The 16929-nt window shown below is 42.1% G+C and overlaps 1 protein-coding gene across 1 annotated transcript in view; it reads left to right on the forward strand.

Moving 5' to 3' along the window:
- Positions 1 to 16608, forward strand: part of MED14 (mediator complex subunit 14) — a gene marked incomplete at its 5' end in the record, with an annotated part of 29999 nt that extends 13391 nt beyond the window's left edge. Inside the window, 19 exons of the mRNA XM_009084559.1 lie at positions 31 to 190; positions 583 to 777; positions 1297 to 1431; positions 1845 to 1921; positions 2307 to 2467; positions 2720 to 2866; positions 2957 to 3048; positions 4247 to 4399; positions 4710 to 4979; positions 6282 to 6437; positions 6987 to 7098; positions 7734 to 7865; positions 8917 to 9099; positions 9740 to 9975; positions 10999 to 11178; positions 11374 to 11481; positions 11911 to 12036; positions 12635 to 12824; positions 16006 to 16608. Of these exons, the coding sequence (XP_009082807.1) occupies positions 31 to 190; positions 583 to 777; positions 1297 to 1431; positions 1845 to 1921; positions 2307 to 2467; positions 2720 to 2866; positions 2957 to 3048; positions 4247 to 4399; positions 4710 to 4979; positions 6282 to 6437; positions 6987 to 7098; positions 7734 to 7865; positions 8917 to 9099; positions 9740 to 9975; positions 10999 to 11178; positions 11374 to 11481; positions 11911 to 12036; positions 12635 to 12824; positions 16006 to 16079 (2887 nt within the window). The remainder of the gene's footprint in view (positions 1 to 30; positions 191 to 582; positions 778 to 1296; positions 1432 to 1844; positions 1922 to 2306; positions 2468 to 2719; positions 2867 to 2956; positions 3049 to 4246; positions 4400 to 4709; positions 4980 to 6281; positions 6438 to 6986; positions 7099 to 7733; positions 7866 to 8916; positions 9100 to 9739; positions 9976 to 10998; positions 11179 to 11373; positions 11482 to 11910; positions 12037 to 12634; positions 12825 to 16005) is intronic.
- Between the last annotated feature and the right edge of the window lie 321 nt (positions 16609 to 16929).

Genomic DNA, 16929 nt, shown 5'->3' on the forward strand with positions numbered 1-16929 from the left:
AGGGTACTGACACCTTTATTTCAATGCAAGGTTCTGGCTTGGACAGCAGCGTTGCAAACAGTCTATAAAGCACCTGCCTACAGTGAGCAGTGAAACTCTTCAGCTAGCTAATTATGCCAGCCATCCAGTGGGAAACCTTTCCAAACACAAGTTGTTTATCAAACTCACTCGACTTCCACAGTACTACATTGTAAGTAACTGAAAAATGCTTGTCTTTTGCTCCCAGTCATGGATATCCCAGACAGTTTGTTGTACTGTTAACTCCTCACTTTAGGAACAAAGTGCTGTAATCCTTGACTCTCCCCTCTCCCTTCCTTCTCCCATTCAGTAGGTTTGTTAAACACTCAGGCTTATAGAGTAGAGTGCACAGTTTTATTACTTGGGTTTATTACTATTTATTACAGCAACCTTGCCATTCCCTGTTTCCTGAAAGCTTAGTCTTCTTGGATCCCTTTCCTAGCCACAGTATTAATACACTGAAAAGGACTAATGTCTCTTCTTTGATGGGGAGAGGATAGGAGCTGATGTAGGCATTTTCTTAGCTTGAGAATCTTCTCAATTTGTTGCTTTGTTTAAATACAGGTTGTAGAGATGTTTGATGTTCCTGGCAACCCCACAGAACTAGAGTACAAGTACCACTTTCTGTCTGTGAGCTATGCGGAAGGAGATGACAGCCCTGCTACTGCACTTTTACTACAGCAGTTCAAACCCAACATTGAGGAGTTGGTACTGGACACAAAAAGTGGGAAACAGATGAAAGGTGGTGTCAAGCGCAAGGTATGTGCTTCAAAAGCCACTGGGATAGTTACAGTGTGTGAAAGCTCAACACATTCTGAGCATCAGTACCAGCTTTAGCAGGGTGGTTTCCAGAGTTTGTGTGGCTGACTTCTTGTTTTGGTTCTCTGGACTGCTTCCCTAGGGAAATGTGGGGAAAGTGTTTTGCACCAGTTGTCTTTTCACGCCAGGGCAGAGCACTGTGCTGGGGCAGCTGTGGTAGCTTTGTATGTGCAGAGCACTGGTATCTGTGTGATGTGCTGTGTGCCATGTAGAGTCTTTGAAAGGCTTGCAGGGCCTGATAAGAGTTACTTCTTGGAGTCAGGCTGACATGGCTTAATGATATGTAAATACTGTTTTAAAGAGTCTTTATTGATACTGCTTCAGTCCTGAAGTGAACCAGATCCTTTCAGGAGTTTGCGTGATACATGTAAGACTTAGATGAATGAGGTTATTCTCTGACATCTCTTCAAACTGTTCACTCAAAATGTGCAAGTACATTTGTGTTTCTTTTAATTCTAGTTATCTGGAGATCCATGTTCCATAGAACCCAAGAAACCCAAACGGTCTGGAGAAATGTGTGCCTTCAATAAAGTGCTAGCTCATATTGTAGCCATGTGTGATACAAATATGCCATTTATAGGGCTTCGGATAGAGGTATGTGGTAAAATATAGTTTGTTTCCTTCTTCCCCTCTACTACTGCTGATTCTCTTGTCTAGATGTGACTATTGGCAAACTCGTGGTCATGAGCTCACTCTGGAGTTCCCCCTCCAACTGAGCCTGGGTGACTCAGTGTTCTGCACTGGGTTGCTCTAGTGTGGTTAGATCTGGTTCTCTAATATCAAGCATTGCAAAAAGCTTGAAAAGTTGAGGGACAAGGGAAAACAAGGATGAAAGACACACTTGTGGGAAGGGTTGGGAGGCAGCTTTGTACCAGATTTGCACAGACTGCTTTTTGGCTTTCTGGTATTTGAGGGTGTGAAACATCTGTCACCCTTAGGGGGCGGGGAATCCTTGAAAAAGTTACAATTTTTTTGCTTGGGTTAACATTTTTCTTGTTCATTTCTAGTTATCTAATATGGACATTCCTCACCAGGGAGTACAAGTAGAAGGAGATGGCTTCAGCCATGCAATACGTTTATTAAAGTAAGAGGATATGCTCCTGTGTTTCATTTTATTGTTGTACATACACTTGAGAGAACAAAAGGCTTGTTTATAGAATAACACTAGAAATACAGGGACAGGAGGGTTGGGTGGTTTGGTCTTTTTGGTGGGGGGAGAGCAGGAGGTGTGATTATTTTGTGTGAAAAAACAGGTCAACTCAGAATGCTTTAGTGACACACTTATTGCAGTCCTTGAAGAGGAATAGGATATCTGACTGTGCAGTCCAGCTGTCTTTGCTGTTGGTCTGTTCATTCTTTCATGTCCAGAATTGGAAGTCCCTCGGGAAATATTAGAAGGTAGTACTGTTTGTTTTGTATCTGTACTCTATATAATTGAGATTTTTATTTTTTTTTTCCATCATGGATAGAATTCCTCCCTGCAAAGGTGTAAATGAGGAAACACAGAAGGCTCTGGACCGATCTCTTCTTGATTGCACTTTCCGGTTACAAGGTAGAAATAATCGCACGTGGGTGGCTGAGCTGGTGTTTGCAAACTGCCCGCTTAATAGCACTTCATCCAGGGAGCAAGGCAAGTTTGGCTTAGGAAAACTGGTAAATTTGTTTCTTTGTGGTTTGCATTGTCTGTTCCAGTAGTTCTGATGTCTTGGTGTTGCTGGACAACTCTCTGCTTTGAAAATTTCTAAAAAACCACAGTGTAACTGCATCAAAATTTTGGCTGCTGAGTTGATGCATTTTTGTTATTTAAATGTGCTTCCTGGTCACTTGCTCCAGTCCAGGCACCACTAGTCTGACCAGTATTTACCATCTCCTAACACTGCAGGACCAACCCGTCACGTTTACCTGACGTATGAAAACCAGTTGTCTGAACCAGTCGGAGGTCGCAAAGTGGTGGAGATGTTCCTCAACGACTGGAGCAGCATCGCTCGGCTCTACGAGTGTGTCCTGGAGTTTGCACGATCCCTACCAGGTACACAAACCACCACCTTTTTCTTAAATGATGTGTTTACAGATCACTGTGGTTGTCTTGCTCTAACTCTATTCCCTCCTCTCTCCCAAGACATACCCAACCACTTAAACATCTTTTCAGAAGTTCGTATCTACAATTACCGAAAACTTATCCTTTGTTATGGAACTACCAAGGGGAGCTCAGTAAGTAACTCTTAAATGCACTTTAAATATGTGTTTGGAAACAGAATTCTCAGAATTTTGCTGCAGAGTGTTGCCTTGTGGTGGAATTAATACAGATGAGTGTAGGACGGACAAACAGAGGGTGCTATGTTGCTGATTTGCTGCTTGCTAGAAGTTCAGAATTGTTGAGTATTTCTGCAAGATGCTTTATATTGTGGCAAGGACAGTTGTGTACTTCTGATGAAAGCTGGTCAGGCAGCATTTTTGTGACAGACTTACTCTAAGTGTTACTGCTGGTCACTGCTGTACTGGGATAGATGGATATGTGAACACAGAGTGCCTAATTCTGCGTTGGAAGAGAGGACTCGAGCAAAGTTTAAAATGTAGTACTGTGCATTCAAATGAGGTGGTCCTTAATTATTTTGTAGCAGTGCTGCTCCCTTGCTTGGAACTCTAGCTTCCTCTGCAGTATTTGAATTTACAGCTTATTAGTTAATTAGATAACGGAGTACTTGCTCACACCCTTGCCTTAAACGCAGAGTAGAGGAGGAAGTAAATGCACATTTATTACAGACTAAGAATATAGTTTTGTGTGCAACTGATGCAAAGCAGCTGATACACTTGAAATTTGCTTCCTGAAAGGTTTTTGTGGTCAGGTGGTGAGCTGAATTTTTAAGAGCATTTCTATGTGCATTTTACTGGGTAGTGTATGTGTGTGTGTATACATGTGCACACACTTACATATATGTAAGTAGCCAGAGTAGCTGTGAGCTGTGTGGATTTTGCATGTAACTTCCTTACATATTAGTGTGCCCAGTCCTCATTTTTGTGTGATATGACTTAGTAAACCAGTGCACCTCCAGCAACTCATTAATCACTTTTCTACAGCATGAATCTCTCAAGTTTAATTTTCTCTATCTCACCTTTGGCAAAAAAAGACTTTTTTTTTGTTTTGATTGACTTGCTAGTATAATTGCCCAGTTCTGTGGTTGCAAACAATCTAGCTAGCAAAGTGGATATTAAAGCTAGCAGCACTTGTTTTTTTTTAATCTCCTCAACCTCAGCAACTTTTGAGGAAGAATTAGGAATCTGTTGAGGTTTCATGGAAAATGGGGGAAAAATTAAAGCAGACCAGCTTATAACCTCTTGTTATAAACTCTTGCTATTACAACCTAGTTGTTTCAGCTTCCAAGACCATTTTATGTTTGTGACATTGCAGATCAGCATTCAGTGGAACTCCATACTCCAGAAATTCCACATTTCACTGGGAACTGTTGGCCCAAACTCAGGTTGCAGTAACTGTCACAACACAATTCTGCACCAGCTCCAGGAGATGTTTAATAAAACACCAAATGTGGTGCAGTTGTTACAGGTAATGTTCTCAAAAACTTCTCTCAAGGAAAGTGCAAGATAATTAGGAGCAGTCACTTTTTTCTGCTTACTAATGTGGGGAAATTCCATGTGTCTTGTAGCAGAACAGTGGCTGCAGCTTTTAATGAGCATTTTCTCTTGCTGAATTAGTTAATGGATTTTCACTGTTGTCTTCAAAATTACATGTGTGTTATGCTTGTTTATGGATCTCATTGCCAGAAGGTCTCTTGGGGAAGATTCCCCCCTCATGCTCCATTTTCCCTGGCCTTTACTAGAGCTAAGCCACCTGATCTCTCCATCTCTGTTCTCAGGTTTTGTTTGACACTCAGGCTCCATTAAATGCCATCAACAAACTTCCCACTGTGCCCATGCTGGGTCTGACTCAACGCACCAACACTGCCTACCAGTGTTTCTCCATCCTGCCCCAGTCCCCCACACACATCAGGTTGGCCTTCAGGAACATGTATTGCATCGACATCTACTGCCGGAGCCGCGGCGTGGTGGCCATACGTGACGGGGCCTACAGCCTCTTTGACAACAGCAAGATAGTGGAAGGCTTTTACCCTGCACCTGGATTGAAGGTGATGGGTTTTCTTGTGTTTTCTGGCATGGTGTAACTCAATCAGCTTCCAACTTGAAGTATGGATCTGCTGGGAAAAGCATTGTGAAGCTTTTCCTGTGAAGAGCTCTAGTCCTTCCAAAGTTCTGAGCACAGAAGGAAATTTCTGATTTATTAGTTAATTAGTTTGAATTAAAATATTTCCTTGAAGAAAACTAGCATCAGGGTTTTGGGTTTTTTTGTTATCTATGTAACAAAATAACTTAAAGGCTGCTTCAGGCATCCTTTTGTTGAAACTTGCAGAAGCTTTATCACTGGGCTATATATATTCTCCAGGATGAACAACAACTGCTCCTCACAAACTATAATATGGGGCAGTACAGTGCTCGTACATTGCAGATCAGAAAATGCGCCAGGTGAGATGATTCTCAGCAGAAACTTCTCTTTTAGAATAGTTCCCATCAGTGTGTGGCAGAGCCTGTGGCTTTGCTTCTGAATACAGTGCTGGTTCACTCCTCCTGAGAAACAAATCTGTGCACACTGACAGAACACCTGAGGGCAGCTTGTACCAGTGCTAGTTAGGCTGGAATACTAGGAAGTGGCACTCCTTGTAAAACAGGACAGTTTGCTAATTTTTTCTTCTGGCAGCTGCAACTGAACACTGATTCTCTGGTGTTGCATTTAACTGAACCTGAACATCTGCCTCTTTTGTGAATTCCAAGTGGAAGACTAATGGGAAGAGGAAGGGAATTGTAGATACCAGTGGAAAGTGTAAGAGGGTGAAATTGGGAAGGTAGAAGAGGAAGTAATTCAAGAAAGTTGGCAGGTTCCTCTGAGTACAAGAGAATGCTGTGGAGGAGGTGCCCTGGGTGTTCTTAGCCAAACAAGGCAGTTGTAGGTGTGATTTAAGAGCCCAGTAGGTTCTGGATATTGATGAGTTGTTCTGGAACACTATTTCCAGGTGTAAGCTTTTCCTTATTTTTAAGGAGAAAAGAAAAATGTGAGTACTTCAATTTACTTGGAGATATTTCCTGGTAATGAGCAAGGTGTCTCACTTGGTGGGGATGCAAAACCCCCTTTAAATGGGTTTTGTGGAATTTAGCTTCAAAATCTGCTGCAAAGCTGTTTATGAATGGATATGTTTTGCAAGCTATTCATGCTGTAACTAATGAATGCCCTCTAGTAGTTGGTTCCAAAGACCTGCCTATCCCTCTGTTGTTAGCTGTAGCTAATAAAGACAGTATCAAAGCTTAGCAAATACTGTGTTTGTTTATGTAATCAAATTTAAATGGAAAAATTGCTAACAAAACTGATTTTTCCACAGACATTCCTGAACATGTTTGTTGACAGCAATCAGGACGCACGGAGACGATCTGTAAATGAAGATGATAACCCACCATCTCCTATTGGAGGAGACATGATGGATTCTTTGATATCACAGCTTCAACCCCAGCAGCCACCACAGCAACCACAACAACAGGTACCCTTCAGGCAAAACGAGGGATGTTTATTGTCTTCCACAACAGCAGGTTCCTAAGAGCTTATGTTCTAAAAGGATTAGCAGTAACAAAATGGAAATGCAGACTGTAAACCTGCTCTGCTGTGGAATTCCCCTTCGGGCAAAATGTATTAATTTATTTTGCCATTTCTCATTGCAGTGTAAACAGCCCTTAGCATATGAACAGCAGCTTTGGAAGGTCACATGAGACTTGCTGCCTAGAAGCGAAGGACTGAGGGAGGGAAAACAACTGTTTAAGATAAAAGATGGGAGGGGGAATCAGGAGGATTTGCTGTTACAGGGTGACAGATGAAAGGAACGAGGTACAGAGCTATTATGTCTTGAGAAAAAACTGAAAAAGTCACTTAAAAAAAAATAGCGAACACTGAACAAGGTGGTACAGAAAATCAAACAACTGTGTTGATGGACCTGTGAGACCAAACTGTCATTCATCTTCTCCTGCACATACTTAACTTTAGTTTTAGTACGAAATGATCAAAAATTTTCCATGTCCTGTGTTGACAATTTCAGCCATTTGCCAAACAGGCAGGAGCATCAGGAGCATATCCTCTGACTTCACCACCCACCTCCTACCACAACACAGTGACACCATCCCCGTCCATGATGCACACGCAGTCTCCAGGTAGGGTGGCTGAGAGTTTGTGTGCTGATCCTGTGCCAGAAACACACTGCATATTTTTTCTATTATTTGAGCTGTGTTTAGCCCCAAGTTAGCCAACAGAATGCACCTTATACTGTGAAAAAATAGCCAAGTCCTGCCATGGGTATTTTGGAAAATACATTTGGAAGCTAGAAGAAACATCCAGTGAAACTGTCATCTTTAGCTGTGTAATATTTGGGACTGGTTTGTTACAGCTTATAACTTGATCAGACAAAAACCTGTTAATTTTCAATACCTCCTCCTTCAGAGAAGCTTTTCATCACCAAAGCTCTGCTTTCTGCTCCCAGCTGTTGTAGCATGACAGCTGAAAATATTTACATCTCAGCTGGGCAAGGGGGGAAATGCCATTCTTCAAGCCAAATATCTTGGGAAGTTTCCTTTGTGTGGTAAATCAGTGTGAAAAATGCTGTACATTTTTCATTATGTACATGCTGTTCATGCATGTACATAATGAAGCCTTTGAGTGCAAAAACAAATTCTCTCAAAACTTGTTTGTTGTCTCCCTTAAAAAGGAGATAGCTGTAGCAGTTGATAGAAAAATATATAACAGAAAGATGGGAAATGTGTGTGTCAAGTGATGTGATGTCTTTGATCAGGAAACTTGCATGCTGCAAGCTCACCTAGTGGAGCTTTAAGAGCACCATCACCAGCATCCTTCGGTCCAACTCCATCACCTTCCTCTCTTGGAATCACAATGGGACAGACAGCTAACTTTGCCAGCCCACACGGTGAGTTCTTTACTGACAAGTGTGTATGTAGTGACAGGGAAGACAGATTGGCTTTCTTGATGTTAAGTCTTCTGAAGCAGACCTAAGTTAATTGAGAAAAAGTTCATGTTTTGCAATTGGCTTAGGTAGCTGTTTCTGTATATGTGGGTGTAAGTCTTAGCAGTAGTCAGAAGTAGCTGCATGGCATGTTCAGGTGTTCCTAACATGTTAAAAACTGACTGTCAGTCACTCTTTTCTGCTTACTAATGTGGGGAAGTTCCATGTGGTCTTGTAGCAGAACAGTGGCTGCAGCTTTTAATGAGCATCATCTCTTGCTGAATTAGTTAATGGATTTTCACTGCTTACATTTCCTGGAAAAATAACTGGAACAGGTTAGAAATTCAAACACTTGCAACTGGACAGTGTTATCAAAGTCTGTTTGGTTGGATATACCTACATGTGACTTTCAGCTGTTTCCTTTATTAAGTTGTTTTCTTGGAAAGCTGCCAAAACAATTGTTTGTGTAATCACAGCACACTGGAAACTGTTCTATAGATCACAGTAAATGGCCAGTTCAGATGGTAATTTTCACACAGCAGTTTAACTGCTAAGGTGAACAAAGTGAGATAGATGTACAACAGACTGTTTAAGGAGCTTGTTCTGCTCAGTCTCTATGGCAGAGTACAAATCCAGAGCTACTTTTGCAGATAACTTCAAGGTACTGAATAGATAAGGAGCAGTCTAGCTGAGGGTTTCATTTGCCAAGGAGCACCAGAAGTCCAAGTCTGTAGGCAAGAACTCCTTTTAGTTTAGAACCTGTTACATGCTGAACATGCCAATTTGCTTTTCTTATTTTACTTTTTCAGAAACACAGCCTGAAAACCCTTGAGTCTGTATCTTGATTTTTACTCTCTCCCCCCATTATGTTTTTCATATGGTTGTAAAATGTAGTCTAAAAGCTTGCAGACACTCTGATGCTTGACAGATTTTTAGTAAGCCTTTTTTTTAGATCTCTGTAATAGCAAACCTTTTACTTTTCAAAGAAATACTAATGGTCTTGTAACATCTGTAGGTACCATAGACCCCAGCTCACCATACACCATGATGTCACCCAGTCAGCGTACAGGGAATTGGCCAGGATCTCCCCAGGTCTCTGGTCCTTCACCAGCAGCACGGATGCCTGGAATGTCACCAGCCAACCCTTCCCTTCATTCACCTGTCCCTGATGCCTCTCATTCCCCACGAGCTGGAACAAGTAGGCTTCTTTATCAGTGTTTAAACTGGGAAACACTCATGTTTAACATCTCTAGTTCTTGGGGTAGTTTTAGCCTAACGGTCCTTACTGCCCTTGTGCAGTAAAATGTCTAAGGAAATGAAGCTTTTTATTCTGTCCTAGTTCAAATCCTCTACAACAAATTGGAAAATGAGCTAAATCATACAGCATAAACATCAGCAGGATTGATAGCTCTCGTTGCAGTGCAGAAATCAGTCTGAAACTATTGAGCTCCGTGACTGGGAGAAAAGTCTTCAGGATTAAAGCAATGCCAGGCACATATGCCTAGCCAAATACTAACTTTTCACATCACAGATTTGTAATGCTGCTCTTGCACGATTGATTTAGCCATCTTTGTGTCTCATTGAGTTTGTTGTGCAAACCTGCTGTCTGCTGGCATGCTGCAGAGAGGAGAGGGGAGTAGGATTTGGATGTTCCTCTTTGCATGGGTGGAAGGTCAACACTAATTGTTTGTCTACCTGTTGCCTATCACTAGGCAGACAAATTCTTAAATAAAGGTTAAACTTTGGCCCAGAGAACTCACTGATGTATGGTGACAACAATCAAAGTGAACACGTTTCAGCTTCAATCCTTCCTCACTGCAAGTGCTTTGTCCCAGCAGGTTCCCAAGCCATGCCGACCAGCATGCCTCCGCCTCGGAAACTACCTCAGCGCTCTTGGGCTGCTTCCATTCCCACAATCCTCACCCACAGTGCCTTGAATATTCTGCTCTTGCCCTCCCCTACCCCTGGGCTTGTGCCAGGACTAGCTGGCAGCTATCTCTGCTCCCCTCTTGAGAGATTCCTTGGATCAGTTATTATGAGGAGGCATCTCCAGAGGATCATACAACAGGAAACGGTATGGTTTAATATTGACCTGCAAGTGTGACTTCACAGCTCTTCTGTTTCATGCTTCTGTACTCCATGTCTTTCAAATCAGGCACAAACTGAAATGCTTCAAATATAATAACTATTTTCTGTTAGGCTTGTGCTATACTTGGAATTTTGCCATCTAAAGTGTCAAAATGTAGAAAAATCATTTAGTTCAGTTTCTTTTCCATACAGTTCTTGCCTGGAGAAGACAAGGTTGTGTGGAGACCTCATAGTAGCCTTTCAGTATCTGAAGGGGCTACAAGGAGCCAGAGAGGGACTCTTTGGTAGGAGCTGCAATGATAGGACAAGGGGTAACAGGTACAAATTGAAGGAGGGGAAATTTAGGCTAGATATTAGGAAAAAGTTTTTTCCTGTGAGGGTGGTGAGACACTGACACAGGTTGCCCAGGGAGTTGGTAGAAGCCCCATCCCTGGCAGTGTTCAGGGCCAGGTTGGATGAGCCTTGAGCAACCTGATCTAATGAGGAGGTGTCCCTGCCCTGTCAGGTCCATTCCAACCCCTAAAATTCTATGATTCTATGAAATTAGAAGTGAAAAATCTGTTTGTGAGGTAAAATATGATAACTGACGTGGTCACAAGACTCTGACCAGATTTTCAGGTGCTGTGGCTGCTGTGAGTTTGGCCTGTCCATTGGGAGTTAACTAGAACAGCCACAGGGTTTCTATGGATGCCACTGCTTGGCAGAATTGCCCAGGAAATGAGTTACTAGTTGACATTAACTGAACTACTCAGTCAGAAATGTTGCTTTAGGGTTTGGGACAGACAGTGTGTGCCTCTTCACTTCTTTGGCAGGGATTCAGTGACAGAGAAAGAAGCCAAATCTTGCATAAGCTTAGTTCTCAAGGCAGTTTTACCTGTATACAAATACCACATGTTTCTTTGTGGAAAGAGGTTATCACTGCAGACCTGGGAGTGAGTGTGTGTATGTGTGTGTGAGTTGATGCTACTTAATGAATGACTAATTGAGTGTGATTCTTCTTTCTGTGCAGCTACAGTTAATAAACTCCAATGAACCAGGTGTAATCATGTTTAAGACAGAGGCACTGAAGTGCAGGGTTGCTCTCAATCCCAAAACCAACCAGACCTTGCAACTGAAGGTAACACCTGAAAATACAGGACAGTGGAAATCGGAGGAGTTACAGGTTTTGGAGAAGTTCTTTGAAACAAGGGTATGTACTCCAGTCATCAGTGTTGACATTTTTGTGCTTTGCTTTTAATCTCTGGTGGTGGTTGGTGTGGTACTGCTGATCTCTGGCATGTGTAAGAGCTGCAGGATGTAAAGCTACCAGCTGTGCATGCTGGTTACATGTTAAATGACACAGCTCTTATCTAAATAGGCACTACTAAATAGTGTCTTTCTTTAGGTTGCAGGACCACCTTTCAAAGCAAACACCCTGATAGCCTTCACAAAACTGCTAGGGGCTCCCACACACATCCTCAGGGACTGTGTACACATCATGAAACTGGAGCTGGTAAGTTATCTGTGCCATTTATTTATTTAGTTCACCCAACTGTGGGGTTTTGGTTTTTTAAAAGGTGGTGTATCTTTATCTACAAGCACATGAATGACTCTAGATTTATATATATGCTTTTTAATATTAATAAAGAAGTTTTCATTTTGCTACTAGCTTTCCTGGAAACTCCCCAAATTTCTCCTTTAAACTGATGATTTTAAGAAACTGCAGGCACATGCATAGGCTGACCAGAATCTTGCTGATTTTATTCTTGTTTACCCCCTGCTCAGTTCTTTCAGAGTTCTCCTGACTTTGCTAAACCTGTCAACATCTGCAGGTTTAGCTAAAGAGGCACAGTCCACTTTCTAGTGCTTCCCTGGTTCATAGCCATGTATGTCACTGACATGAGACCTTTGCTGTTCTTTCTCTGTGCTGCTTTCTGAACAGTTCCCTGATCAGGCAAGTCAGCTGAAATGGAATGTGCAGTTTTGTTTAACAATTCCTCCCAGTGCTCCTCCAATTGCGCCCCCAGGAACACCTGCTGTTGTGCTGAAATCCAAAATGTTGTTTTTCGTAAGTAGAGATACCTGTTTTAAAATTCTGTGGGCTGCATGGCTCTGAAATCATCACGGGTTAGCAGCAAAGCATAGGCACACTGCACCTGACAGCTGTAATAACCACAACTGCTCTGCTGTTTGGAGTCTGGATTTGTGTGTGTCTCTTGTAATGAGTTTGGTTCATGTTCCTATTCACCTTCCTACAAAAGCACAGCAGCTCCTCATGATTTGTGCTCTTGGAGGGATGTTGACAATATATAAAGTTCAGCTCCCTCTGGGCTGCATTTTCAAGTGCTCAGCTTCTGGGTGTTTTGTTTTTCTTTGAGGCACTAACCACTCAGGGGAGGTGATGTGCACATTAGTGGTGCGGAGAGAGGAGGGCAGGAATGAGATGCTTAGAACAAATCTACATTAGTGTTGTCTCCAAGGCAATGCTCACTGTAGGGTGAGAGGAAAATAGTCTCTACCTGACAGATAACTTCTCTTGTACAGAATTGATGTCTGAAAACTGAGGGGTGGAAGTGCATGCTGCCCAGAGTGTTTAACTGTATCAGAAGTTGCACTGAAGTATGTGGTCATTCAATTTAACACACTTTTTGGGTTTTTCCCCACAGCTCCAGCTAACACAGAAAACAACAGTCCCACAGGAAGCTGTTAGCATTATTGTCCCAATTATTTATGATATGGCTTCGGGTACAACGCAACAGGCTGACATTCCCAGGCAGCAGAACTCTTCTGTTGCTGCTCCAATGATGGTTAGCAATATTCTAAAGAGGTTTGCTGAACTGAATTCACCACGACCAGGTACTGTACATGTCCAGTAGATATATTCTCTTCACCCAGACACCTGTGACAAATCTCCAGTGTAAAACTAAACCTCTCTTAAGTCTGAATTCTTCTTGGTTTCTATCTTACTTCTTTAGTGGTTACAAACTCCTGATGTGACAGGCAATACATAACTGAACAGCAAGTACTGGCAACACAGCAGAAAGTTGCACTGGTGATTCAGGCTGAGTTTTGCTGTTCTGCCCAGGTGATAGAATGCACCTCTTGTTGGCCCCAACTCTTGCAGCTCAGTAGTCACACTTCTTACCAAATGGGCCCAGAACGAGTCACAAGAGATGTGCTATGGCCAAGTGTCAGTTTTCATGGCTAATTATGAATTTATTCAGTAGAATATAAAGGGATGTTAAAATAGTTGTCAGAACTTGTCCACGTGCTGTGAGTGATGAAACAGTGGGTGGAGTGATTGTGTCCCCCTTTGTCAGTGTGTCCACTAGCAGAGGTGCACACAGTCCTGTCCACCAGATGTGCTGTGAAGTGTTTGAGCTAGGCTGTTCTGAATGTTCTTTGGCCTGTAGGTGACTGTGAGCAACGTTGTGCTTTGCTTTCCCTCTCGTTTGTCATGCTTTACCTTTCATTAGTCTCTGAACATTGAAGAGCAGGTTCTCTGGGCAGCATGTTGTCTGTGAGCAGTGCTTGGGGGTCCTCATACACAACAATAACTTTCAGTTCTGCTGCAGTTACATGCTGAGGAACAAAATCATTTTCTGATCACCCAGTGAATAGATTGAAGTTGTGAATCCAAAGGTTGAATTCTCCTTCTGCTCTGTACAATTATGCATCTCATTGTTCTGCAGTAATTTTAACTATGCTTGATGGATTATTTCTATTGCCAGAGCAATGTTTATCTTAAATTGGTGTGGTTATGCAGACATTTCTGAGAAGTGTGATGAGATTTAAACCCACATGCTTTCTCTGTTTCACATGTAGTCATAGTGTAGGTGAATAGGAGAGAAAATAGCCTTGAGGGCACGTGTGGCTCCGTGTAAGAGTTCTGTGTGTGTAACAGAGCTGGTGTTTGTGTAGCACTTTCATTTCAGAGTATGTTAACTAAACGTCAGGAATTGCTTTTGGAAGGTGCTTCCTCACCGAGTTCCCTTGGTATGGGAAGGGCAGATCCTTGCTTTGCTGATTGCACTGCACTAAGTTGTGTTTTAAAGTAAACCCTCCACAAAAACCACACCATAGGGAGCAACTGTCAAAGCTGCTCTTGAGGTTGCAGGTGAGATGTTTTCTCGGGATTGTTAGGCAGGTCAGAATGGGCAATTTTTGTTTGTCATGCAGGTTTTGAAGCAGTTTGGGTTTGCAGTACAGGGAGCAAAGTATAGACAGGGGGGAAAAAATGCATAGGAAAAGAGCTTGTGGCCTCAAGCAGGATGTTAGCCCGGCAGAGTGTGGCTGGCTCTGCATTCAGAACAATGAAGCTGTAGCCAATCTCCTGCTGGCTGAGCAGAGGACATTTCTAGAGTGGTTCTTCCTCCAACTTTTAGAAGAAAGAATGAGTCTGTATGGATTGGTTATTTATTTCCACTGCCCTGCCAAAGTGGGATCTTCAACTGAAAGCTGAAAGTAGATTAGGTGGCAGATTTACAAAGCAGTACTTGGAGTTCCCAGGTGCATATCCTTCCTCTTCTGGTGCTGCTGCTCTGCACCCAGGATTTTGGTGCAGTGCATTTGTGAGTGTTCAGTGAGGAAGGGGCAGGGCCTCCCATCATGCACATACCATACCACTGCCACTTTGGTTGTAACTCCTAATCAGTGTTGCCTCGTTTTGGCTGTATCTTTTTTACCTTTCTCTCTTTGTGAGAAAGTATTTTGTATTCAGCTTAATTTTCCTCCTAATAAAATGGTAGTGCCTGAAAAGTAAGTTCTTTTGGAAGAGTTTTCTTTTCAGATCTGTGGGCAAACACATTCTGCTGTGTTTAACAGTAAAATGTTGACTCATTGTCTTTCTGAAATCATTTTACCTATGGCTCCATGGGAAAAAATACTTTGCTTTGGGGAAGGAATTGTATGAACTGAGATGGAATCAGTGCCCTGGAATAACAGGTTTTACACTTGAGCTGTAAGTCTACAACCTGCAGTATGTAGTGGACATCAGTCTGTGAGGAAATGAAGGTCCCCACTGGAGGTGACTCTTAGAGAGGAGCTCGAGGGACTTGTGATGTTTCTTAAAGCACTTCAAGACTAAACATTTTTCAGTGTCTGGTTTTCAGATGGTATTTAGCCCAGATTTGTAGCTTTGATATGATAATGACTTGCCCGAAATAATCTTGGGAATCCCTAGCTTGGCAGTTCAGATTAATGCATCCCAACAGGCTCTGCTCTTACCTCTTTGCTCACTCTGTTGCTCCTTCAGCAGCAAAATTCAATGTCTTCTAATTGATGTTTCTTGAAATACGCAGGAAAAATTGAGCCCAGAGTGACCAGGGTACAACAGTGGCTATTAATTGTATTCTCTTACCAGGAAACAGTAGATGAAAATTACAACTGTCTGATCCTTCACCTTGTGTTGTTCTAATTAAACCCTTTTGCTTCTGTTGGTTTTAACTTCTCTAAGCTGTTCAGGATGTGTGTGTGGTTTTGCCAACAAGGTCTGGTCTCCAGAACTCGAGGTAGCTGTGGCTGGTTTTGCCTCTCTTTACCAGATCTCTCTCAGCTGTTGGAAACACAAGTCACTTGCTCTGTGGTTTATTTTGCAGTTTAGATGTTGAGGGTAGAGCCAGACCAATTTGGCTGGAAGAAACAGATTTCTGACTTTTGCCCAGTCTTGAAATTAGAGATGCTTCCAAGACTAGGCTTAGGACAGAAAACACCTTCCAGCTGTCTCAGAATTGAGTCTTTGGAAATGTTTCCGTTCATAATGAACGGAACTAAAACTTGGACAGGTTGGGAGTTTGAGTAAGATTTGGTGCTTTTAGTAAATAACATACAGATAAATGGGGACGTGCAGCAAACTAGCAGAGACTCAATCTGACATTCAACAGCAGTTAAAGCCTCAGAGCTGGTTGCAGTTGGAGCCATGTGCACACCCAGCCGAGCCCGAGGGGTTGGGATCGGGAGCGCAGTGCCCTGCGGGGCTCGGGGCTGCTGAAGGGCTGTGCGGGGCGCGATCCTAACCTTTCTCTTTTCCCTGTTCCAGGTGAATGCACAATATTTGCAGCCGTTCGTGATTTGATGGTTAATCTTACGCTGCCCCCTGGTGGGCGTCCCTAGACACTTTTAAAAGAAGGCTGAAAGTGAGACAGAACAGCAAAAAAAAAAAAAAAAAATAAAAAATTACATAAAGCCTTCGGTTAAAAGAGGATGTTTTACTTTACCTTTTTTTTTTTTAAGAGCTAACTATAAACTGGCAAACTTTCAGGGATGCACTTTCATCACATGAGTATCACCACGACTTTTGTATAGTGCTGTTGTATAGTGTGTTTTGATGGGAGACACTTCAGACTAGGTAATAGATTGAAGTATCAGCTTGCTGGTAATAGATTTAATATTCTGTTTTATACTATAAAGATTATGAAAATGCCAAACTTGTTTGTTTTTTCTGTTTTTTCTTATGTTTTGGTGTAATAGTCTTTTTTTAAGGCAGGTCTGTCATTTTTGAATACTGTAAAACTGTGACAAACTTTATATTGAAGCTGTATTTTAATATGACTGCTTTGAATCCTTAAACAATTTATTTGGGCTTGTTGTAAACATGTCCCCAAAAAGCAATATTTAATAAACTGGATTAAAAAATCTTGAACTGGATGTTGTATAATCTTAAACTGGATTCCTCTCCCCTGTACCACTTGGCCTGATTTCTTGTATTCACACTTGGCTCTCTCTGTATGTCATCTTGCTTACACACATGTGCTGCTAACTTAACAAAACCTTCTTTATTTATTCTGTGGGTTTGATTGGTTCCAAGTCAGAGTAGAACAGAGTTTGTTCATTTTCCTGGTTGCATACAGAACCAGTAATTACTTAAAAGAGTGCTCCCTTTCTTACAGCCACAAGGAACTGCATCTGTTCTGGCCCAAAAGCAAAGTTTAGTGGAAGAACAGGAGGGAAAGTTATGCCCAGT

This window comes from Acanthisitta chloris, unplaced genomic scaffold (genome assembly GCF_000695815.1).
Source record: "Acanthisitta chloris isolate BGI_N310 unplaced genomic scaffold, ASM69581v1 scaffold29411, whole genome shotgun sequence".
Lineage (NCBI taxonomy): Eukaryota > Metazoa > Chordata > Aves > Passeriformes > Acanthisittidae > Acanthisitta > Acanthisitta chloris.